The sequence below is a fragment of the Musa acuminata genome, chromosome BXJ3-9 (assembly GCF_036884655.1).
Source record: "Musa acuminata AAA Group cultivar baxijiao chromosome BXJ3-9, Cavendish_Baxijiao_AAA, whole genome shotgun sequence".
Classification (NCBI taxonomy): Eukaryota; Viridiplantae; Streptophyta; class Magnoliopsida; order Zingiberales; family Musaceae; genus Musa; species Musa acuminata.
The window spans coordinates 42,729,377-42,753,192 of record NC_088357.1 but is presented as its reverse complement, the minus strand read 5'-3'; the positions used below and the strand labels follow the sequence as shown (position 1 = coordinate 42,753,192).

At 37.3% G+C, this 23,816-nt stretch overlaps 2 protein-coding genes across 6 annotated transcripts; one reads left to right on the top strand and one right to left on the bottom strand.

Moving 5' to 3' along the window:
• The first annotated feature begins 391 nt into the window (after positions 1–391).
• LOC135584804 (kinesin-like protein KIN-4A) lies at positions 392–20,112 on the top strand. Of its 3 annotated transcripts, none has more exons than XM_065167876.1 (25): positions 398–1,281; positions 3,183–3,329; positions 3,427–3,576; positions 5,022–5,275; positions 6,717–6,901; positions 6,986–7,110; positions 7,722–7,758; positions 8,451–8,542; positions 8,660–8,770; positions 9,192–9,305; positions 12,208–12,301; positions 12,456–12,571; positions 13,260–13,358; positions 13,445–13,558; positions 13,648–13,764; positions 13,863–13,943; positions 14,567–14,638; positions 15,870–15,963; positions 16,041–16,072; positions 16,162–16,259; positions 16,338–16,436; positions 16,637–16,858; positions 17,321–17,483; positions 18,960–19,115; positions 19,197–20,112. In XM_065167876.1, the coding sequence occupies exons 1-25, from the start codon at positions 1,165–1,167 to the stop codon at positions 19,410–19,412; spliced, it is 3,105 nt and encodes a 1,034-aa protein (XP_065023948.1). In that variant the 5' UTR covers positions 398–1,164; the 3' UTR covers positions 19,413–20,112. The 3 variants fall into 3 exon arrangements, with proteins under 3 accessions (XP_065023950.1, XP_065023948.1, XP_065023949.1); XM_065167877.1 differs by having other exon boundaries at positions 399–1,281; positions 12,459–12,571; XM_065167878.1 differs by lacking the exons at positions 18,960–19,115; positions 19,197–20,112 and having other exon boundaries at positions 392–1,281; positions 16,637–16,694; positions 16,774–16,858; positions 17,321–17,464.
• A 447-nt stretch (positions 20,113–20,559) lies between these two features.
• Positions 20,560–23,603, bottom strand: LOC103998690 (AP2-like ethylene-responsive transcription factor TOE3). 3 transcript variants are annotated; one of them, XR_672738.3, is made up of 11 exons: positions 22,711–23,601; positions 22,568–22,593; positions 22,455–22,485; positions 22,267–22,354; positions 22,021–22,166; positions 21,875–21,919; positions 21,692–21,783; positions 21,458–21,612; positions 21,177–21,347; positions 20,994–21,087; positions 20,560–20,824 (listed from the first exon to the last, which is right to left on the bottom strand). XR_672738.3 is itself a non-coding variant. In XM_009420241.3 (10 exons), exons 1-10 carry the CDS (start codon positions 23,208–23,210, stop codon positions 21,064–21,066), a joined length of 1,269 nt encoding a protein of 422 aa, XP_009418516.2. In that variant the 5' UTR covers positions 23,211–23,603; the 3' UTR covers positions 20,560–21,063. The 3 variants fall into 3 exon arrangements, 2 of the variants coding, with proteins under 2 accessions (XP_009418516.2, XP_009418515.2); XM_009420241.3 differs by having other exon boundaries at positions 20,560–21,087; positions 21,701–21,783; positions 22,711–23,603; XM_009420240.3 differs by having other exon boundaries at positions 20,560–21,087; positions 22,711–23,600.
• Between the last annotated feature and the right edge of the window lie 213 nt (positions 23,604–23,816).

Sequence of the window (23,816 nt, the reverse complement as noted above, 5' to 3'; positions counted from 1 at the left end):
ACAATATTTTTAGATTTAGTCATCAATCATCAAAATTTGAACAATATTTTTAGATTTAGACATACAATATTTTTTAGATTTAGTCATCAATCATCAACCTCTTTCTTCTTTTTCAAATTCCAAAATACATGATGTATAATAAATGACATTACTTTATGCATCTTATTACATCATCCTCTCTCTCTTTCTCTCTCTCTCTCCTCCCATCTGTTCTCTGTGGAGATCAGATCAGACCTACCAAGCCATGAAAGGGACCCCCAATCTCAGGGCCCACCTCCCAGACCCAGTGCTGGGCCCCATGTGTTCCCTAGCTGGGCCCCCCCACCAGTTCACCACCAGCACAGTCATTCACTGATCCTGCCAAATTAAGGCCAAGCATCCCCTCCCCCTCCCCCTCCCCCTTCATCAACAGAGCACATGTCATGAGTTGGTGAAGGCTGAACAATAATAATACCACCACCATAAGAGATGCCATGTCCTTGTAACAGGGACTGTGGTGAACACGGTGGCACCACCATAAATCAATGCAGCCTTTTCTTTAGCTGTATGATCTCATTTGACAGCCCTCTCCCTCCTGATTGATGCCTTCTCCGTAGCCACCACCAATCCACCACCACTGACCTGCAACAGAGGGAGAGGAGGAGGAGGAGGAGGAGGAGGGGCATTTTGGAACTGTGGTCCTTCAGATTTCCCACCTCCAACTCCAACAACCACTCTCTCTTGGACGCCCATCTTCTCCCATCACCACCACCACCGCCGCAAAGAGAGGTCTTGCTGCCTCGCCTCTCTGCAAGAACTCATTTTTGGCTTTTGGGAGGGGTTTTGCAGTGAAGCTCAAGAAAGCATGATGGCGGTTGTTGTTGTTGTTGCTGCTGCTGCTGCAACTGCTATTGCTGTCCTTGGTGCTACCAAATCCTCCTCCTGACTCTCCCCACCCTGTTCCTTTCTGTTTTCCAACAAACAATTCCGTCACACGCCCTCTCTCTTTCAGAGGCAAGGCATATCCATACCTTCCTGCATACGCACGCTGTGTGTCCCCCTTACCGCGTACCAAATTTGGCCTTTTTCTTGGGTTTCGCCCCTTCCCCTTTGGTTCCACCTGGAAAATTTCTGATTGTAAACGAATTGGCGTGATCCTGGTCGAGTTCTTGAAGGAGGACGGCGATGGAGAACGGGGAGGATTGCAGCGTGAAGGTGGCCGTGCACATTAGGCCGCTCATCGGCGACGAGCGCCTGCAGGGGTGCAAGGATTGTGTCACCGTCGTCCCGGGGAAGCCACAGGTTCTCTAAATTTGTCCTCTTTTTGCCGAACCCTGTTGAGATAAGACTTGTGTACGCTACATTTGGTTATCATTTAATCAAAGAGAAAAAGATGATTTTTTAGTGCTTCGGCGTCAGTTTCTCACCATTTTTCGTTAATTTGCAGCAGAGATCTGGAATTGTGTTGACCAAAGTGCATGTAATTCTAGCCTTTATCTTTTTTTTTTTCTTTTATGTGATGGTCAAGCACAATGCAAGTCAATTAGCAGCTGCGGTTTTCACGGATTATAATTGATAATCACCCATCACTGCTTAAAATTGTTTTATTTTTTTCCCTGTTCTGGGTCAGTTAAGTCTCTGCTGGTTTCCTTTCAATGCATTCCTTTAAGAAAAAGACGGACACTTAATTCTACTTAAGGGGAAGTCTGATCAGTGATCTTGACAATTTCAGTTAACTATTACCAAATTCATGTAGCTTGACTTTTATTTTGTCAAGTGCTTTGTGAGAGGATAAGTCATAAAACCCTCTTTTTCACTTTTCACTCTGAAGGAGTCCTAGAGAAGTTTAGCCTTCTTAGATCTTGGGATTGAGTCAAATTAGGTTTTGCTGGAGTTTAAGTTGAGTTTCCGTTCCTTTAGAGATTTTTTGGAAGGGTTGCATATTAAATCAATATTTTCCTGGAACATATGATCAGATATGCTGATTTAGAATCCTTTTTCATCATTTAAGGCTTTTACAGTCTATTGAGGAAATCATTGAATTTAAAGAAAGGCACACATTGAAAAAATGTCCACTCAAGTGATTATTTCCTTTTCCAAAAAGCATTATCCTTATCTCTAATTCATTAAACCTTAGTCCTAGCTTTCTTCCCTTAGCTTTATCTTTACTGTACGACTTAAGTTGAAAAAGAGAGGCGAAGATGATGGACTTAACATTTGAGCTATGATATTCAAGTTCTGGTTCATTTTGGTGGCTGTTGGTGTCACAAAACCTATATTGATGATAAGGAGTGCTAGATGCCGAAAATGCATCATTAGATCTCAGATTTGAAATAAAGAAAAAAAAAGAAGTAGCAACAGCTATCAGTTTAGTTATCTCGAAAGTTTCTCAGCTTACACAAACTCCAAATATAAGCATCCACCAAATTTTGCTCCTAATCCTGATGTTTTCATATAGAGATAAAATGCATGGGTTTTCATAGATGGTGATAATTTAAATTTCCTATGCTTCGAGAACAAAAACTTAAATTTCTGTTCTCTAGTCCCATTATCCTGTTGAGGTATTGTCCAACTCATGATATTTGGCACTGACTGCTGATCATGATTGATGATTTTGACATCTTTCTTTGAAGAATTTTTATGTTAATGAATGTACCATTATGTTTATCCATTTGTCTTCTAGTCATGCTAATATTCTTCTTATTCAAACTTTTTACAGTGTTCTAGTTGTCTAAATTTGTCAATTAAAATCTAAGCCTTATAAAGGTCAAATTCTTTATTGAATTTGGTCAACAGCACTATGTCACCTGAAGCAGTTGGCATAAGCAACATATAGTTTGTCAATTGTAACACTGTATGTTTTTCTCTTCAAACATGTATTTTTAAGCAGCACTAGGTGAGATTGGAGAGTGTTTTTTGTAGGCAGGACTTGCAGTTTTTATTTGGCATTATTTCTTATTTTAAGAACTTGAAGAAACTGGATTATTAGATGCTGAACTGAAACATGGAGAAGTGATGCATTATGTCAATTTTTTGCCCTTTCTGTATAAATTTTAAAGATCTTCATCGGTTTTATGACTGCTGCAAAATAATCACATTGCATTTTACTATTTATGGTAGACTAATCCAACATAATCGCAGTCTTCAACTAGCTTTCTTGAATTCTTAATCATAAATAGTTATGGACTAATGTTGATGTGCAGGTGCAAATTGGCACCCATTCATATACTTTTGATCATGTGTATGGGAGTACAGGTTCTCCATCATACGCCATGTTTGACGAATGTGTTGCTCCACTTGTGGATGGTTTGTTCCAAGGATACAATGCAACTGTTCTTGCGTATGGTCAGGTTATGTAACACAATATAGACTGCTAGAGATCATTGACATCCTTTTTGCAATATATCCTGAAATTTTTAAAGCATCTGACAATTTGATGTGCCACAGACGGGATCAGGAAAGACATACACCATGGGAACTGGATGTAAGGATGGTTCTCAAACTGCGCTTATCCCTCAAGTTATGAATGCTTTATTTTGCAAGATTGAGACTATGAAGAATCAAGCAGAATTCCAGCTGCGTGTCTCATTCATTGAGGTACAAAAATTCTGTTGGCTATTACCTCTACAACCATGTTTGAAACTGATTCCTACAGTTTTCAATTTTCTCTTTCTAATTCGTTTATGTTGGTACTGATGAGATATAATGCATCTTTGCTGATGTTGTGCTAATGCACTGTCTTAGTAGTCATGTGAAAGATGAGTTGGAATTGGATGTACTAAGTGCATTGCAGCAATAACCTTGCTTTTGTTGCTGTTACATATGCCCATTATAGCCTATTTTTATGGCATTTTATATTTCACATATTACATGGCTTTATTTCTTTACTCTTGTTTTTGTTTCCTTCCTCCATCTTCACCAAGATGAAAGATACAAATGGAACGGAATCGAATAGTTGTTTACCTTTTAAATAGTTTCTCACTGAAACCTGAAGCAACAAGAACAATTTTACTTCTCTAGGCTCTTATCATGCTATGAATTACCTGATGATAGAAAGATTTAAAAGTGCCAATCCTGTATAATATCATATTAGAATACAATCCTATGTATTCAACCTGATATAGTTCCCTAGTCTCACTATGGAAGAACCACTTATGGTTTATGTGCAATTTATTTCTCTTGTTTATCTTTAGTCCCAGGTGTTTGGTTATATCTATTTTCATATTTAAGCTATGTATCTCAGTTTTTCTCTTCTCTTCTATAACAGCCAGATAACATGATGGAACTGGTTAAGCCAGATAAATGGTGGATGGTGAAGGATTCACTTTGGGGCCTGATTCTTTTAGCTTGTTAGGTTCAAATGCTTCTTGTATGAAAACAGCATGCAAGGTTGATAAGTGAGAAACTGTTCTGATGTCAATATAAAATAACTTTTGCATAATAAACTTATCAGCAATGCTTCATTTTTCCTTGTACAATCTTACATGAGGCTAAGTTAGGTATTAGTAGCAGCAAAAGTGATCTAGCTTCTTCCAGTTCTTTAAAAACTAAAGATTTCTTAGTTATTGTACTAGTAGGCACTTTGTGTACTGTCATCTATAGGGCTATTGGTGAAACCCTTTGGAAGTCACAGCAGCACATATAGATTACAAGGTGCTTATGAGATTCGTCGCTGCCTGCCAACTTTTTGTTTGTGTCTCTTCTGGTTGAAGGGTGCTGGAGAGCTAGATTAATCTATTCTTGGATCGTTTTTGTCAACAGGAACAGTAATTGATGCCAATTGATTATTGAACAAGATACATAGCAGTCATTTTTAGCCTAGAAACTGATTAATTTTCCAAAATATCAAATGTAAAATACACCTTGGGTATGTGTATAATTTATTCTCTTTCTTTTAGCAATAACATTAATTACCGTTAAATAAATTTTGAAACCAAAATCTTGGTGCATTTCATATTTCTGATTGCAAATTGGATCAGTTTTCATCTATGATAAATGTCTATACGCATCTGTCTCATCTGATACTGAGAATTATTGTGAAGATTTTGAAAGAAGAAGTGAGAGATTTGCTAGATGGTTCATCTGCTACCAAACTCGAGGCTATCAATGGACAAGCTGGGAAGTTGACAGTACCTGGAAAACCTCCAGTACAGATACGTGAGGCATCAAATGGAGTTATAACACTTTCTGGATCTACTGAAATTTTCGTTAACACTCAAAAGGAAATGGCTGCATGTCTGGAGCAAGGTTCATTGAACCGTGCAACTGGAAGTACAAACATGAACAACCAGTCCAGGTTAAAATGACTTTTCTTTTCTCTCCCTCCCTATACTTTTTTTGCTGAAAAATTATCATTGTCGTATTTCGACAGGATTGGTTTACTTGAATTCTCTTCTTTAAATTTCTTATAGCATCCTTTTTCAAGCATCTACCTTTTAAGATACAGATATTAGCAACTTCTGTTACTTATTTGTTCATTCTTCAAAATTATGCATAATTAATTCTTCTACAGATATTAGCAACTTCTTCTGTTAGTCATTTGTACATTCTTCTAAATTATGCATAATTAATCCTTCTATTGTGAATCATTAGATTAGCAAATAGAGATATTTATGACCACCACAGCTGGTTGTTTATCATGTACGCTAGAGACTCACTTGTTATTTTTTTTGTTTAAATCGGTTGTTATACTTGAGTATGCTTAATACATGCTTCCAGGGTGGAGCCTTTTTATGCAAAACAAACCATGGACACAATCCAAAGTTAAATGAAATTTTTTAGCTATCACCTAAAACTAAGCGATTGGTTTTGTACTTTCAGGCTATTCTTTGTGGTCTGTTTTGTATTTTTCTGAATGTAGTCATTCGATAAGTTGGAAGACTTACTCAACATGTGAAGCCATTGGACTGGATTATCATACACCACTTTATTAAGATATTGTATTTTACCTCCCCTGTAGAGTTTGTATTTGTTAATTCTTATAGTTGACTTTCTATGCTGTTTGACTTAGATGGTGGCCCATTTTTATAGCTCAAGTATTATGTAAAGTGTAAACCTAGATCAAGATTTACATAATCGTTTAAGTTTTTAACCTGATCAGTTTTCCATTCTTCTCATTGATTTGATATTGCCTCGTCTATAAACTGACAAGAAAATGATGAAGTAGACGAAGAATGCTTTAATAAATGACATTTATAATGCAAAGAGTTATGATCAATAGAAAAAGCACAGAGGAGTAGATTAAGATAGTTGAATCCTATAGCACAACGTAACATGGCTTCCTTTCAGTCAAGCGGAAGTGCATTTTTCAACTTTGTTGATCAAGATTAAAGTTGTAACATATACATTTTCTTGTGTTGTAGTATGGGTCTAGTCCATCAGACCATTCTGAATGATGTTTTTTTTTTATTTTCTTTATGTAATAGTCGTTGATTTGATATTGCCTTGTACATAAACTGACAAGAAAATGATGAAGTAGATGAAGAATGCTTTAGAAATGACATTTATAATGCAAATAGTTATGATCAATAGAAAAAGCACAGGCGCAGATTAAGATAGTTGAATCCCATAGCACAATGTAACATGGCTTCCTTTCAGTCGAGTGGAAGAACATTTTTCAACTTTGTTGATCAAGATTAAAGTTGTAAAATAAACAGTTTCTTGTGTTGTAGTATGGGTCTAGTCCATCATACCATTCTGAATGATGTTTCTTTTTTTTAATTTTCTTTATGTAATAGTCGTTCCCATGCCATCTTCACAATAACATTGGAGCAGATGCGCAAACTTGGTCCTGTCACTACTGGAAGTGTACAAATTGAGGATATGAATGAAGATTATCTATGTGCAAAACTTCACCTAGTTGATCTTGCTGGATCAGAACGTGCTAAGAGAACAGGCTCGGATGGCCTTCGATTCAAGGAAGGTAATTCACCTTGTCCTTGATGGGTATGACCATGTATTTAACTTAAACGAAGTTTTCTTACATTCATCTGCTTGCTTATTTTAGGGGTTCATATTAACAAGGGACTCTTAGCCCTTGGAAATGTCATAAGTGCTCTTGGAGATGAGAAAAAGCGTAAAGAAGGTGCTCATGTTCCTTACCGTGATAGCAAACTTACTCGACTCTTGCAGGTTTGCCAACATTCCTTCTGTCATCAATTGTAATCATCGATGCATTTTCATCTAATGGGGAACAACTATACCCAAGAATTCGTATAATATCTTCCAATTGGTCTTTACCATGGTTATGAAATGTATACAGTAGTTTGAGAAAGCATTTAACCAATAAAGGAAGACATTTATGTAAACTTTAGGAAAATAGCCATTACTATATTTGTCATGTATAAAATTCAGCTAGTGCAGCAGCTATTCCAATAATGAAAAAATGTCCTTGGCTTGTGGAGTATCTTTTACTTTTTCCAAGTTGAGAAAGGTCCTTTGATATGGGTGAATTAAAAGTGTAAAGAAGGTGCTCATCTTAATGACTAATAGTAATGTAGTAATAATGAACTTTTGACATATTAGGTAGCAAAAGTGTAGTGTGCTCATTTGTATGTGTTCAAAAGTTAGTGACCGCTGTTTTTCATTTAATGTTGTTTGCCTGAACAAGTTTTTTATAAAGTGCTTTTCAACTTCAGTGTGCAAAAAGCATATCAACTTCTGAGCTTAAAAGTCTCTCCATAGTTTAAATGACAGTGATAAAGAAGCTTCTTTTAATTGTCTTCTACTTCAATTTTGTGCAGGACTCACTTGGAGGAAATAGCAGGACTGTAATGATAGGTAAAAAACTATTTGTTGTTAATGTTATGTTTGATACATTTCTTCATTTGAACACCACAGAATTGTAAAGCATTTGCTGATGATTCTATAATATGTTCTACCAGCAGATTTAGTGGAAGCATGTATGCCCTAATGCCTCGTAATTTAGCAAACTTGATGATTCTATGCATTTTCTTGGTGCCAATTCAATACTTTCAGCATCAAAAGAATTGATTAGACAAGATTTATTTAGCATTGTTGATTGTTCTGGATAGCTGGAACCTCCTTGATATGCGCATAGGAGGAAGCACTATAACCAATACTTCAATCTTTAAGTTGCAGTTATGTTTGTGGTATAACTGTCTGTCTGCTATTTTGGGGAGGAGACACAAATATTTTTGTGATTACTTAAATAGGTATTGAACTATACATGCTGCACTTATTAGAAGGGCTGTCAAACATATTGAATCTCAAGGGGACTCAAATGCTCGACTGCTAAGAAGGCGGAAAGTTGCTAACTTGCTATAATAGTTTCCTACATAGTCATAGATTTCACACAATATAGCTAATTTCAATATTGCATGCGTTTGGAATATGATTTTTACATGTAGGAATTGCCAGTGCTACATTGACAACATTCAACATGAAGTTATGCCATTCTCATTCAGCCCTTGAATTACTTGTCTAACTACCATTTTATCACATTTTTCCAGCTTGTATCAGCCCAGCTGATATTAATGCGGAGGAAACTCTGAACACATTGAAATATGCTAATCGAGCTCGCAACATCCAGAATAAGCCCATTGTGAGTTTGACTTTGTTGATTATTTTTGTGAATGAATGGCCATCATTCAGCAGAAATATGTTTTTATTTCTCAGATTTGTAAACTGAATTCCTTCTCATATGTTGGAACCTTTCCAGGTCAACCGAAATCCAATATCAGAAGAGATGCAGAGAATGCGGCAACATATTGAATACTTGCAGGCAGAACTGGCCTGTTATCGTGGGGGAGGAGCATCTGATGAGATTCAGGTAATAGTTTCCTTTTATCTGATTTCTCATATCTGTGTTTCTTCCTTGTTCTCTATCTTCTTGCCAACTTGCATGTGCTCTTCCAACACCCAATCATATGAATTGATTAGTGTATGAATCATTCACTAATCTGACAATGGAACATAGAAGGATTAAGATCTATTACTAGGATTCGAGATAGTTGTCAGCATTTAGATTTTGCTCCACTTTAGTAGCAATGGTGATGTTCAAGGCATCAGCTTTTATTGAATCCAAGGCCAGCTGGAACGTAGAATTCACAGATTCACATAATGCAACTAATGAGAAACCTCATTGTCACTTAATCAACGACACACTGTTGTTCATGTTTCTGTGTCGATATGTACTTACTACTATAAGAAGCTTGTTTAGCAATATCTGTTTCGGTTGTTATGATTTGTAGGCTCTCAAAGAGAAAGTCTCTTGGCTGGAAGCTGCCAATGAAGATCTTTGTAGGGAACTCTATGAATTCCGGAGTCGATCTGCTCAGAATGAGAATTTTGACACAGATTCTGAGGTATATTAATCAGAACCTTTAAATTCTGTACTGTTTTGTATTTATTTGTAACTTCAACTTGTTTGTTATGCAACTTTCAGTACACCTAATGCCATAAGACAGGATGGGGAAGGGGCTTCTAGGAAGACTAGAGCTACTTCTAGCCCTAGGTTCTAATTTAATTGATACATTTGCTTGAATTTGAATTCAGATTACCTTATCATAAATTTTGGACCAATTGACAAGGATACCAAGGTAATATTAATGTGATGGATGAACTGTGGACTAGAAGACTGAGGGTCTGATCTTGAATTTGAATTCAGATTACCTTATCGTAAATTTTGGACCAATTATCAAGGATACCAAAATAATATTAATGTGATGGGTGAACTATGAACTAAAAGACTGAGGGTCTGATCTTAAATTTGAATTCAGATTACCTTATCATAAATTTTTGACCAATTCACAAGGATACTAAAATAATATTAATGTGATGGGTGAACTATAGACTCAAAGACTGAGGGTCTGAAATTTAGGTCTGCATTTGAGTTATAAGATCAAGTGGAGTTGGCCTCTACAGGGAAACCTACCAATTGTCAATCATGCACCATCTAGGGATTGTAGTTTTGATTAGAATGTTCTAAGTTCCATGCTGGGAGAAAAACAGAGAAAAAGTAGAAGGAAAGGGTAGTAAAGAAATTGCAGTTTCTTAGGTCAAAATATTTTAAAATGGAACATAACATTTAAACCAAACAAATATTAGCAAAGAAATTGTGATATTGAAAAATATTCCTGTTCCTGTGATTACATGCTAGGAACTGATCCAACACCTATTCATAATCTGACATCATGGTCGATAAGGAAGTGTAAGTTGTATTCATCTAAATGAATTTAAGATCCTTGTTAAAGAGCTAAGAATCTGGTTCTATTTTTTAAGAGTAGGTCCAGTTTTACTTTTATTTTGTGATGCTAAAATGAAAAAAAAAGGTGTTTCCTACAATACGGGGTTTGAGAAGGATGAATATATATAGTCTTATATCTCGTAATTAGAGAGGTTGTTTTGTGACTCAAACATTGATCACCTAGGTCTTAAAAGTGCAAACTCCTCGTGATGCCAATAGGTAACATTAATTAATAACAAATTATATTTTGGACAAGCTGTACAGTTGTTTAGAGGATATTCTTACCTGTAGATGAACAGGGGTGTTGGTGTGTTCCCATTAAGATATTCCCACAATATATACACAATATTACGTGCCCATATAATCCTTGCATTTTGTCTATAGCTCATCTGTCCAATATGTCCACAAACCATGGCTCACAATTTTGTGTAGTTGTACTCTATCAGCCAGAGTGGTACAAAACCAGTCTATACCAGTGTACTAAGTGTTGGTATGCTGGTATGAACCAAGTCTCACACAAATCCTAAAAGAAGCCAAAAACAAAAGAAGTAGAAACTACTCAGTAGTACTGACCACGGTACCAATCCTGATCTGTACTACCTGGTAATTGGTACAGTACTGGCAACCAAACCTGTACTGATCCTATACTGGCAACCGATCCTGTACCGGTAACCCGTTAGGCCAGTTAATACCACTCTTACCATACCGTGCCAGGCAGTATTGCAAACCTTGCCATAGACTTCATCCATGAGATTTTTCTCATCAAGGGATCTTATTCATGTTAGTGTCTTCAGATCAAAACACATTTTAGCTCCTTGTTTGAGAAAATACATGATAAACAGAGTGCATTATGTAAATCAGTTAAAATTAGTACTTCCGTTGAATACAGAGAAGAGAGTTGTTTCTTAAGGTAATCTCACATTGCATTGAGCTGGCTCCAAATTTTTCTTCAGCCGAAATTTTTTGCATCAGATCTCAAGCTAGTCAGGTTTTGAATATTTTAGTAATTCCTTAAATCTATCATGTAAAGAAAAATACTTATTCTTGGTTTGGAAATACATGTGGACTTCCCCCTTGATGCTCTGATTTGAGCAGTTTGGTGAATTTTTTGATCACTCCTGCCTCTGATCATGGTCTGGAAGCTTCTGTTAAACTTTGATCCATCCTGATGTTGAACACGAGCTCGTCAATGCAGGCCTTACTTGAAGTGGTTTTGGGTTATCAATCAGGTTGCATGTGTCGAAAGAAAGTGCCAAGATCTCTGGCAGCAAGTAGATAGGTGGTTTTGAGAGCGATATGATTTTACAATGAAGAAACAAAGAGCATAACAGTAAATGGCCAAGAGCTCTACATATACATACAAGAGAGGGAATCACAGTGGCATTGTTAACATTTCAAGTCAAAACAGACGCTGCCTGATCATAGTGTGCTTTTGAAAAGGAGACTACAAGAAGCAGACAAAGGATAAGGGCGAAGCAATGTCGGGCTGGGTTTTGGGGAGGATGTGGCAAAGAGATAAAGAATATCATACGAGTTAGATCTACGCTAAATATACCAGTGCTGAGGTTTAGAAAAACTGAACAAGACTAAATGTAATATATGTATACATATATTTGTCTTGGGATGAGCTTTTGAGTTCTCATCAAAGTCCATCCTGAATTTGAGTTTGGCTGGAATATTATAACCCAGGCCTGAACCAAGCCCGAAGTACCCTTGGTAAAGTAGGTCATGTCAGCTTGTATCATTTTGGTGTTTAGCTCTCATAGCGGCTAAGTTTCATTATCCCTTTTCCTCCCATCATTCATCTTTTGATCGCATATTTCATCTTCTAAGCAAGAGCAAACACCTAAACTACTTCTGAATTTCTGGTGCATTAACTCATCTGTGATCCAAGATATCGGTCTCTCTTTCATTTGTGTTTCTTCATTTCATAGTGAAAGTTTATATGTTATCAATCTATGATTGAGGTTTGTCAGCTGGATAAATAACATAACTGCACTCTTTTGTACATAAATTTTCAGAAAGCTGGTTCTTGTTTCTTTAAAGCAGAAGGTTTGAAGAGGAGCCTGCACAGCACAGAAAACTTCGATTACCAGATGGCTGAGGCAATAAAAGGCAATTTCTTTGTCACATGACCAATTCAATGACTTATTCTTTTTAATTTTTATTGGTTTCCTAAGCATTTATATGTTAAAAAGATTTGTACTGTATGCTTGGTTATCATCCTTCAGCTATTCAAGTTTCGCTTTTTAATGCATCAATTCTTCAGCAGGTGACTCCAAGGAATTAGATGAAGAAGTAGCCAAAGAATGGGAACACACAATCTTGCAAGATTCTATGGGCAAGGAGTTGAACGAGTTAAACAGGCGTTTGGAGCAGAAAGAGGTGTTTGAAAATTTCACCAAATTGCCTTATGATATTTGCTTACTCTGTAATTTAATTAAGTTTAATAAAATCAATATTTCTTGTCCAGAGGTATGGAAAAGGATATTTCTTGGCCGGATATCCTACATTTAATGTAAAGTATTTTTAAAACGTGGATACTTAATTTTGACTAAAATATTACCCTTGTCTTGTGTCATTTTCTTGTATGAATATGGCTATGCATATAAAAAGTGCTTGAGAAATTTCACTATTTGATACTTGTAATGTTTCTCATTCTCAGAAAACCATAGCATCAGAAGTCCAGCCTCTGATGTGATGTTAGGATTGTATAAGATTCATTAGTTAGTCTGGCATCCAAATGGATAATGTGTCATACAACTTTGACTATAACATTTTACTGGTATTCTGCATTATATGGTACCAATAATACTTTGTTGTAAAATTAACTAAATTGGTCTTGGAACATGTATGTGATCTCCAGTATGGATTATGCTAATTGTGATATACCTGCTCAAAGTTTTTGTCTTCTTTCAAGCAAGCCTCTATCTTGACATCTTATTTGTTTCCCTGTTAAACACATACTTCCTCATTCATTAATCTATGAAGATTTTCAATTAATGTTGCATTGCATCAGTCCCATCATGCCCTTTATGACTAGTTCATAAACTTTGTTTTCTCAACTCTGCAGTCTGAGATGAAAATGTTTACTGGATTTGACACACTTGCTCTTAAACAACACTTTAAAAAGAAACTCATGGAGCTCGAAGAGGAGAAAAGAGCAGTGCAGGTTAACTAATACTTCTTTGATTTGAGAAAGCTAATATTTCATTTCTCTGATTTTAACACATGATTTTCCGGAAATTGATACTGCAGAAAGAGAGAGACAGATTGTTGGCTGAGGTGGAAAACCTTGCTGCAGCCTCAGATGGGCAAGTGCACAAGTTGCCAGACAACCACTTGCAGAAATTAAAGGCCCTTGAAGCACAGGTGAAACACATGTTGATATTCTTGTATGGCCTAATAACAGCAGTACAGTTCTTTTAGACTTCATGGTTACTTAAGTTAATCATTTGCAGATCTTGGATCTTAAAAAGAAACAAGAGAATCAGGTTCAACTGTTAAAACAAAAGCAAAGGAGTGAGGAAGCCGCAAAGAAGCTGCAAGAAGAGATACAATTTATCAAAGCACAAAAGGTTGTTGCTCGGGACAAATTATCTTCTTCATTCTCATTCATTCAGGCTCCCGTCTATCAGAATTGTCCTCATTGTCACTTCTAGTGTCTATTCTGCAGGTTCAATTGCAACACAAGATAAAGCAAGAGGCAGAACAGTTTCGCCAGTGGAAGGCTTCTCGTGAGAAGGAACTCCTTCAGGTGAATAATCTGCTATGGATTATGCTACAAGGATCCATAAAAAAACTGTCAATTTGCTCACCAAATTTTTTAATTGCAATCTGATCACTAGAATCTGTCTCAATAATTTGATAAGTTTGAATTTATTTTCTGCATTGGTTAAATTTATAGTTCTCTGTGAGTCACTACTGAGATGTATGTATGATAGAAATGCCCTATTTCTCAAGGAATACTGAACTTCATGCCGAGCATGTTTAATCTGTAAGCTGGTATGGTAAGTGCTACTTATTGTGAAATGATATGTGATATCTGTTACATGGCCGCATGCAAGGCACTCTCTGTACATTGGCATGGAACATAGACAGGTAATGGTCTATTCTGCTTGTCTCATTGACCTTGTAGTTGCCAGTCAACGTCACCTACTTGATTATCATAGTAATCCTTGATTTTCCAGCTAATATGTGTAGCAGTCTATTGTCTGATATATCTTAATGTAGAATGGCGACATGCAACATTCTATTGTTGCTCTTAATCCTCTTGTTTTCTGTTATAAATCATGGTGAATTCTATTCTGTACTCATATAAAAATGTATGAATTTACATCTTATGAAGTTAGTTTGACTTTGATGCATTTGCTCACGCAGTTGAAAAAGGAGGGGAGAAGAAATGAGTACGAGCGTCACAAACTTCAAGCATTGAATCAGCGACAGAAATTGGTACTTATAGTTAATACAATTGTCTCTTCGAGGAAAATCTTAGCATGCTTATTCCTTTTTTTTAGTATGCTTATTTCTTTTACTGAATCTTTATTGGTTAGTATGGATGGTTGCTTCCAACCAAGATTTTGCTATAGTTATTCTTCTGCTAACATATGATCATAAAGCTGTTAAGTTGGTTATATGCCTGCATACTTGGTTAGCTCATTTGAATACATAAAAACCTTATATTTTATGAATCATAATATTTGTGACTTGGACAATGAGATGGATCTATGGGAAATAATCATGGTGTAACCTGAAGTTTTATCTAATTGCACTTTGCAGATATCGCCTTCAATATATACTTAGTAGGCTTTATTGCAATATACTGTTATTACATTACAGCAGCCCAAATACTGTCAATCCTCATCAGAGCAGCCTTTTGCTTCTTAGGTTAGACAGCTTTAATGAGTCTTGTACTCTAATTCTCTACTGTAACCATGGATCATCCTTAGCCTACATCATATTGACATAATAGAAGATATGCATTATGTAACAATTTCTTTTCTGACAATATGAGGTAAGATAGTTCCTGATGCTTATTGGATTATAAGAATACTTAGACTTGAGCCTTTACCTCTTGGCTATTAATATATGAACTTAACAAGTACATTCAAGAAAAGCTCATGGTAGGTGCTGATTGCTAACAATATCAGTGGAAGTAAATTAGAAAATTTTATTTATGGAGATGAATCTAGAAGCTCATAGCTTAGATGTAGTACTAAACTCAAATGCAAAAGATGCAAATTAGTAACGTGATTTGAATGATTTTATAATTGAATATGTGCTATTTATTTTAAGAAGGCAAAATCTTTTCCAACGTTGGATGCACTATTCACCATGAAGGGAGAATTGATGAAGATACTACTTGTAAATTCAAGTAGAATGGTTAAAGGGAAGAGGTAATCTTCATTGTTACTTGATCATTAGACCTACTAGATTAGGGGTAAAATTTGATGAGACAGTTGCAATATTGGCCCAATCATGATGTCACTAATTTTGTGACTGGTCCCAGGATGGGGCAGAATTGGAACAATGATCATCTTTTTTATTCAATATTGAACAATTAGTTTAATATATCCAAAGAAATTCTCTGGATATTTCTATGAATACTATCATGCTGTTAAGTTTTTATTTGATACTGGAGCAGTTAGTAGAGTACTTTATTTGGGTCTAAAACCTTCTACAGGTTCTTCATAGGAAGACAGAGGAGGCTGCTATGGCTACCAAGAAGTTGAAAGAGTTGTTAGAAACTCAAAAATCCTCAGCACGTGATAATTCTGGTATGTTGCTTTCAAAAATTGAAAACTGCATTTAATCCTGCAATGGTCTTGATTCAATTTTTTTTTCCTTTTTCCAGTTATTTCAAATGGTCATTTACCAGGTGGTCAGGTACATGATCTATGATAATTTTTTTTACTTTGTGTGATCCTCAGTAAAAACTTCAGTTAGAATATTATGATAATAAACTATTCCTTTAGTTAAATGAAAAGTCCTTGCATCGTTGGCTGGATCATGAACTTGAAGTTATGGTGCATGTGCATGAAGTTCGAAATGAATACGAGAAACAAAGTCAAGTGTAAGTATTTAATTTAAATTCAGTATATGGAACATTGCTTGTTTATTGGCTTGATTGTGTTTGTACTTTTCATTCTAGACGTACTGCCTTGGCTGAGGAGCTTGCCTTCCTGAAACGAGAGGAAGCTTCATCAAACAGCAGTGCTAGTCCACCAAGAGTAAAGAATGGACACTCCAGGTAGTTAATACTTTAAAAATTCTTATATTCTGAATTTCTGCTATGATAATTCTTTTGATGTAAGCAAACTTGTGATTAAAGATGCTGGGATACAATCTTATTTAGTGGATATCAGGAACACAAGTAATGTCTTTCAAAACTGGTGAAAATCAAGCTGAAGTTTTTTACAAAGTCCCATTTATTTTTCAAATCTTCTGCAGAGTATCCTCTTTGTCCCCAAATGCACGATTAGCAAGAATCACATCACTGGAAAACATGGTGAGCATATCATCAAACACTCTTGTAACAATGGCTTCCCAGCTTTCGGAGGCAGAGGAGCGTGAACGTGCATTCGCAGGGCATGGAAGATGGAGTCAATTGCGTTCCATGGGAGAAGCAAAGAACTTGCTTCACTACATTTTTAATGTTGCAGCAGATGCAAGGTTGTATTCCATGTTTTTTTTAATATTTTCCGTGATGTTTGTTCTTCTAAACAATGCTAAAAGAAATTTGACAGTGTCAACAACTTTTTTGTCTAAAAATCCCTCATTTTTATGCATGTTCACAATTTCTTAAATATGCAATGACTAGAAAGTGGAAAAGAGACTAAAGTTATATTTTATATTGCTTGAAGTCTTTTTCATTTTAAATTTGGTTTGTATCTAAATTAGGGAACAGTGTATAATTTAAGCTACTTATTTATGATAAATGATATTTATTTGATCACTTCAAAACATTTGACATTTGACAACTGCCAAGACAATATGTCAAGCACATACATGGAAGAGAGCTATTTAGTTTGTCGGACAAAATCTTGAACATTTTCCTACTTGATCTTGACTAAATTGCTACATATTATGTTTTTTTTATTTTCATGAATTTAATATTTCATATACTTGGAACAGATGCAAGTTGAGGGAGAAGGAAATTGAGATCAAAGAACTAAAAGACCAACTGAAAGAACTTGTTAGTCTTCTTCGACTCAGTGAAGCGCGAAGAAAAGAAATGGAGAAACAACAAAATTTGGGAGGGCAAGCTGTTGCAGTTGCATTACCTGCATCACCTCCAGTAAGCTCATGTTCTATCCTTGGTAGTATATAGCATACTTAAAGTCTCATATCTTGTTGTAAACTTGAAGATCAAGTTCTTGCAGTTTAAATAAACAGCCAAGCATAATTTGGAATCTTAAACATTTATCCATAAGGCTGAAGCCTAGTCCCTATTAAGGTCGTAAATGTGAGATGTGTAGAATCGGATCTGTACTGGTGTTTGAGGTGGAGGAGACCCTACGGATCGGGCATCCTCTACCAAGTAGTGGTCCATCTCCTTCTTCGGTTGGTAACTAAACTTCTTGTCTTCTCCTACCCTTTCCCCTAACTGTAATGAATGAGCCGATATTTACTCAATTATTGACTTCCCGCTCCGCGCCGGATTGGTAATGAATTCACCAATAATGAAATAAGGGAAGCCCAATATCTCGAGTCATTTATTCTACAAAGGTGCTTGAACCTAGAACTCTGTAAGCTTAATTTAGAAATTAAATAACTATGTCTGTACTCTGTACAAAGATTTGTACGACTTATTGGTTTCACATATACAAACAACAATAACAACACAAGCGAAATGATATCAAGAAAATAGAATAGCCAAAGAGGCTGAGGATTTGAAAATGGCTTGGATTATGGAGGTGTGTCTAAAATATAATTCTTGAGCCCCTTGTGGTACATAGTGTTCTAGCATGTCACTATCCAGAGATAAAAGTTACATTCACCATCTATCATTGTAATGTGTACAATAATGCATCGAGTTCTCCAAGTTAAGTCTCTTGTTGCCAATAGCCCTAAATAGTGTAAAAGTGATTAAAAAAAACATGAAAAGGGTTAACATGTTTAATTATGTGTCAGGGTGAGGCTATACGTATGATTTTTTTTTCTCGAGTACTTTAAATGATTTGTTTCTATATTTGGCTCATGTAAGCACCTTTCCTTCATCAATTGGCTATGAATAACGCAGGAAATGATTTTGTGTGTTTATTGGAGAGGGAAATCACTCCCTGCATGATTGACTTCAGACTGAAATGTTTTTCCTGCATTGTTTTGGTCATCTAACTACTAGTGTTTATTATGTGATCACTTCAGAAGAGGAGAAGATTAATATGTCTTGGATAGGTAGACAGGAAATTTTGATTCCACTCGTGATAAAGACAAGGAGATACTGGAAATGAAGGAGAAAAGAAACTTTAGTTGGATTATAGTTGATATTCATGTTTTAACATTGTAGCAAGTAAAATCTATGTAAATTACTAAGAAGCTTGTCTAAAAGAATAACACCATCATCGTAGCTTAGATTCATTTTGGAAGAGCCCAGCAGCTCATTTACTCTTAACATCTGCTAAAAGACTTGGATAAATAGAGATGCACTGAAAATATACCCAACTTGCATATGTGTATATGAATGTATTTGTTGCTGTGGACATGAGAGTCCAGGTAACACTGACTAGGTCTAGAAATTTATCCTATGAATGTTCTGTGTATTATTTTCCAGGTGAGCTCAAATGGTTCATTGAAGCACTCTGCTGATGATACCAGTGCTCCATTGTCTCCGATAGCAGTACCAGCACAGAAACAACTGAAGTACACTGCCGGTATTGTTAATAGCCCGAGTAAAGGGACTGTGACTTTTGACAATCAGCCACTGAAGGTTGGCCTCCTGCTCTTAAGCTGATAAAATCATTAACCTTATCTACAAGTCATTAAAGGAAGAGGTCTTTGCTGATTGCAGATGGTTCCAATTGGGCATTTGTCGACGGGAAAGAAACTGGCAATAATAGGTCAAGGAGGGAAGCTTTGGAGATGGAAAAGGAGTCATCATCAGTGGTTGCTACAGTTCAAGTGGAAATGGCAGAAACCATGGAAATTGTCTGAGTGGATTCGGCATAGTGATCAAACAATCATGAGGGTTAGACCCAGACCCCTGCCTCTTCGGGATATTTTGTGATCATAAACATTTTATTGCCACCCAACCTGTTCCGAAACAAGTAGTTAATTGCATAAAGTGGTCACAGCACAGTCAAATGCAAGCAAGCCTTGACATCCTTTTCTTCAGGCTTCTAGTTGACAGTGAAATCAAATTTGTACATGTTTGTAGGATATTTCTTCATATTGTATATTGTAAGCATATAGGTAAGCATATCGACAAGGAAATTACCATCAGCCACACGGTTATGTTTGTCTTCATCAATGACCAGATGCCAAAAAGTTGGTTTGGAATGTAAAGATTTTTGCTTGATACATGCAACTGTTCGTGTTCTCGGTGCCTCTGCTTAAAAGCTCTGAAGCATCTTGTGAGGCAACAGCCCTACAGAAAGAATGCTGGTAATGGACTGAGATGAAGGATGAAGGTGGACTTTACTTAGGTAGTTTTATTGTTTATTATTCTTTTGCAAATTGTTTTGATATTATAATTGGAGACCTGAAAGGTTTTGGTCTATTGTCTTGGTATCATCTCATTGTAATTTTTATATGTTATTTTTAGTAGAGAGCTATTGTCATGTAATATGATGGAAGCTTCTCACCTCATGTTTCTCTTCTTGTATTGGGGGTAACAATCCATGACTGAACTTTCTTTTCACTGTTCAAGTGTCTGTAAAAGAGTAGTCTTTTTCCTACAATCCAATTGTAAGTTAGCATCATTTTCACTGTAAAGTGTACAACAGATGATGCTGTGTGGTACACATCTATGATTATAGAAGCCTTATTCCCTTGAATGTATTTTCAGTTTAAAAAGCATCCTTGAATCAGTCTGACAGATGATGCAAATTGACTCTCCACTTACACCATTCTAATAATCTGGTGCAGATGATTGGAACCCTGAATGATTTGGCCATGAGGCAACACATCTAAACCCTAGCTTCAAGAAACTTTTGGAGATCAATGAAAATACTAAGTGTGGCCAAATTAGCATGATACACAAGATAATAAACAACAAAAGGTTTTCTTTCTCTGCCCATCCAACTTACACTTATTGATTTGGTTCATAAAGTAATATTCCTCTCATCACAAATGCATTTTCTCTAATTCAAAGGACCACAAATCATGCAGATTTAGAGCTATCACAAGTATGGTCCACATTTACTGCAAGTGAGTGAGCGAATGAATGTCATTTTACTTCAAATCTGCAATCTATTTGCTCAAATTATTGCTTTCTTGAAACAAAATACAACAGCAGACAGATGAATGAGGACTTAGTATGAACATTTTAAACACATGAAAGGAAGAGAGAGCCATCCACTTCATAAGAAGCCGACTTCCTGTCCCAACTTTAGTTCTTCCCACAGGCTCAGCTCCTTAACACTCTGCCATTTACGCACAAAAGGAGCTTCGAAGATTTGAGGTGTTACGGTTTGGGTCCTGTGACACAAATGGTGCTTTGTTTTAACCAGGTCTGATATAAGACTTGAATCCATTATTCTAGTGCTGGATGTCGGAAATTGCCAGTTTTGCTATCTGTGGTGGGAATCCTGATGTTGCTGCAAAATTAACAGCGACAAACAATTAGAAAGATGGCTAATTTCCACACCTTGTTCCCGATCTAAATGCCCCTCAAGTCGCTGTCTGCCACTCGATAATGAAAGCCATTTGCAGATCCTTTATTTATCGCTGCTGCCAGGATGCTGAATCAGGAAACAAGCAGAATCCTAAATGAGTTCATAGTGTATCAAGCAAGAAAAACTTGATGTCATTTTTATAAGAGATCACAAACTTGATCATAACAAGATGGATTAGACTGCAGCTGGATGATCTGGAACACTGAGGACATGTCAGTTGTTGTTTGAAGTGGTACATAGCTGAATGGAAATTGACTGAAGCCATTGCTAGGAGGAAAGTAACTTCTGCTGTCTTTTCCTTTGGATAGCTTGAGATTGTCATCAAACTAGAAAGAAATAGCACCCGAATCATACAAACCGAGTTAAAAGTAGTTGCAATTTTATTTTGATCTAGTTAAGCTAGAAGCATAAATTTTGGTTTTGATATGAATTATACCTTTAATCTCATGTTGCATTTCCTCTCTGACTCGGAGCCTATGAGAAATTGCTGATCGACGACACTGGAGCTCTCATCATCTTTCATCTCGAGGTTAATCCTTTTGGAGCCTGATCTCCCCAAGCTAAGATCGAGATTATGCTCAACATGATCAGCTGAAAAAGAATTTTACTCGTAATGTTAGATGAACAACCTAATCAGTAACAGAAGATGGTAAAGCGAATAGTTTCTCACTCTCAATACCAAGCTCATTTGAGTAGAACTTGGGATCAAAGTTGGTTATCGCGTCTTTCCCATTACACTTAATTGCAGCCGTGTCATAAGCTCTGGAATCCCAGTGTAAAGAACAATCAGCACTACTGCTTTTTTCTGGCTTCCTAAGAAGCTTGATCTGAAAATTTTAGAGCTTAGAATTACCTAGCAGCTTCGATTTCGGTATCGAAGAGTCCCAGATACACATATCTGTTTAACATCAAGAATTACCATTCAACAACACAAACCTTTTATCAAAATCTAAGAACTTGAATCAGAGAATTCACTGAAAGGAGATGGCAGAGACATACTTTTTACCCAAAATCTGACCCATTCTGGCCTCCCACTTCCCAGATTTGCGCAAGATGACTCCTCGGTACTTCGAGCTTCCTCGAGGAAAGCTGCCACTTTGGCGGCGGAGCACTTGAATAAAATCCTCCTTGTTAAGATTGCCCATCTGCATCAAGCCATTGACAAACACTTCTTGAGTTCTAATTCATCTTTGCACACTAAGATTAACCAAAACAGGATCCTAAGAACAATCTACCTTCACCTACCTGTTGTATGTCCTCCTCATAGTCATCCAATCTAAAGTTTATATCTGCATCCACCCCACGGAATTTGATTGCAGCTCTGTCATATGCTCTGCTTGAACAATCTCTGAAAGTTAGAGCTCTTGGAAGACAAAGAATTAAATGGAAAGTAATAGTAAACTCTGATCAATTACAGAACCTGATAGACTAACCTTGCTGCTGAACAAGCAGTGTCGAATCCACCTACAGACACATATTTCCATGGCAAACAATCAAAAATTGAAAACAGGAACAGATACTTGATGAAATCTTGGTTCATACATACCCAAATAGACTTGCTTTCCGCAATCCCTGCAGATACAAGAGAGACAATGTTGAGATGATTGAATCCAACTCCAAGATTCGATCTTCGTTAAGGTTTGGAGAGGAAGAAGAAGAAGAAGAGAGAGAGAGAGAGAGATAACTGACCATATATGGGATTCCCACCGCCCGGTCCTCCGGTAGAAGGTCACCCCCCGGTACTGCGAACTCCTCGACCTCGGACCTCGCCTGCTTTTCTTCACCGACGGCTGCGCCTCCGTCGCCATTCCAGCAACCACTGGTTCCGATGACTGCCAGAACCCATCTCCGGTCCAGTGCACGCGAGGTGACGGCGGCGCCGAGCTCCCGCCCGCCCGAGCCCCCTCCGAGTGACCGAAAGGAAAGAACTGGTGAGTCGCGACGGCGGGCCCGCTCTGGACGGAGCGACGGCCGGAGACGGAGAATTCGAAGACCTTCCCGGCGCTTCCGCCGAACGCCTCGACATCGACAACTGAGGTGCCGGAGTCGTCGTTCTCCACCTCGCCCGAGCTGGTTGCGGTGGGCTTCCCCTTCTCGTCATCTCCGCCGCCCTCAGCAGGGGCGGAGGCCATTAGGCAGCAGCTGTCCTCCTCTGACACTGCGTCGTTGAGATCCCACCCGCCGACCATGTTCAAAAGCCGACTTTTGGCGCTCAGGCTTGCTAAAAGACCGCACCTTTACCACTTTTCCGGCCTTTTCCAGCTCTCAAAACCCAATCTTTCCTCTGTTCTCGTCCTGCTTACACCAAAATATCCTCAACCTGTCTATATCAAGGCTCACTTTCCTCCTCCCTCCCGAGGACAGGGGAGACTGACGGGGAAGGAAGAAGGCAGCAGAGCAAGGAAGATCGATACCCAAGCGGCAACAGCTTAAATGAAGAGTCTGAGAGGAGCCTTCCCTAGTTTGAGCTGTATGAAGTCGTCTTTTGTTGCCTTCTACGTGGAGGCAATCTTTGTGAATGTGGTCACGCAGTGCTGATTTGGTGGCAGCAGAGGAAAGGAAGTAGGAAACCAAGAACTGTCCTTTCTTGCTGTACCTTCGCACGTTGACCAGAAGACCACAGGGTTATATGGTCTAATAAGAGGGTCTGATTATAATCAAACTTACAGGCTTTGTTTAGAATCAAATTTAGCTTCCAATAAAAACTACACTAACATAAGTAGGAGCAAAGAAACATTCATTACTCCTCCCATCAGTCTATCCTTTCTTTTCATCTGAAGGAATCAGCTAAACAA

What these genes read in the sequence shown, in the direction of transcription:
- LOC135584804 (XM_065167876.1), top strand. Translation starts at nt 1,165, where the DNA reads ATGGAGAACGGGGAGGATTGCAGCGTGAAGGTGGCCGTGCACATTAGG. An exon ending in ATTTTGACACAGATTCTGAG is followed by an intron (nt 9,306 to 12,207) that starts GTATATTAATCA and finishes ATAAATTTTCAG; the next exon opens with AAAGCTGGTTCTTGTTTCTT. An exon ending in AATTTATCAAAGCACAAAAG is followed by an intron (nt 13,765 to 13,862) that starts GTTGTTGCTCGG and finishes TCTATTCTGCAG; the next exon opens with GTTCAATTGCAACACAAGAT.
- LOC103998690 (XM_009420240.3), bottom strand. Translation starts at nt 23,210, where the DNA reads ATGGTCGGCGGGTGGGATCTCAACGACGCAGTGTCAGAGGAGGACAGC. An exon ending in CGGAAAGCAAGTCTATTTGG is followed by an intron (nt 22,486 to 22,567) that starts GTATGTATGAAC and finishes ATGTGTCTGTAG; the next exon opens with GTGGATTCGACACTGCTTGT. An exon ending in GGTCAGATTTTGGGTAAAAA is followed by an intron (nt 21,920 to 22,020) that starts GTATGTCTCTGC and finishes GATGTTAAACAG; the next exon opens with ATATGTGTATCTGGGACTCT.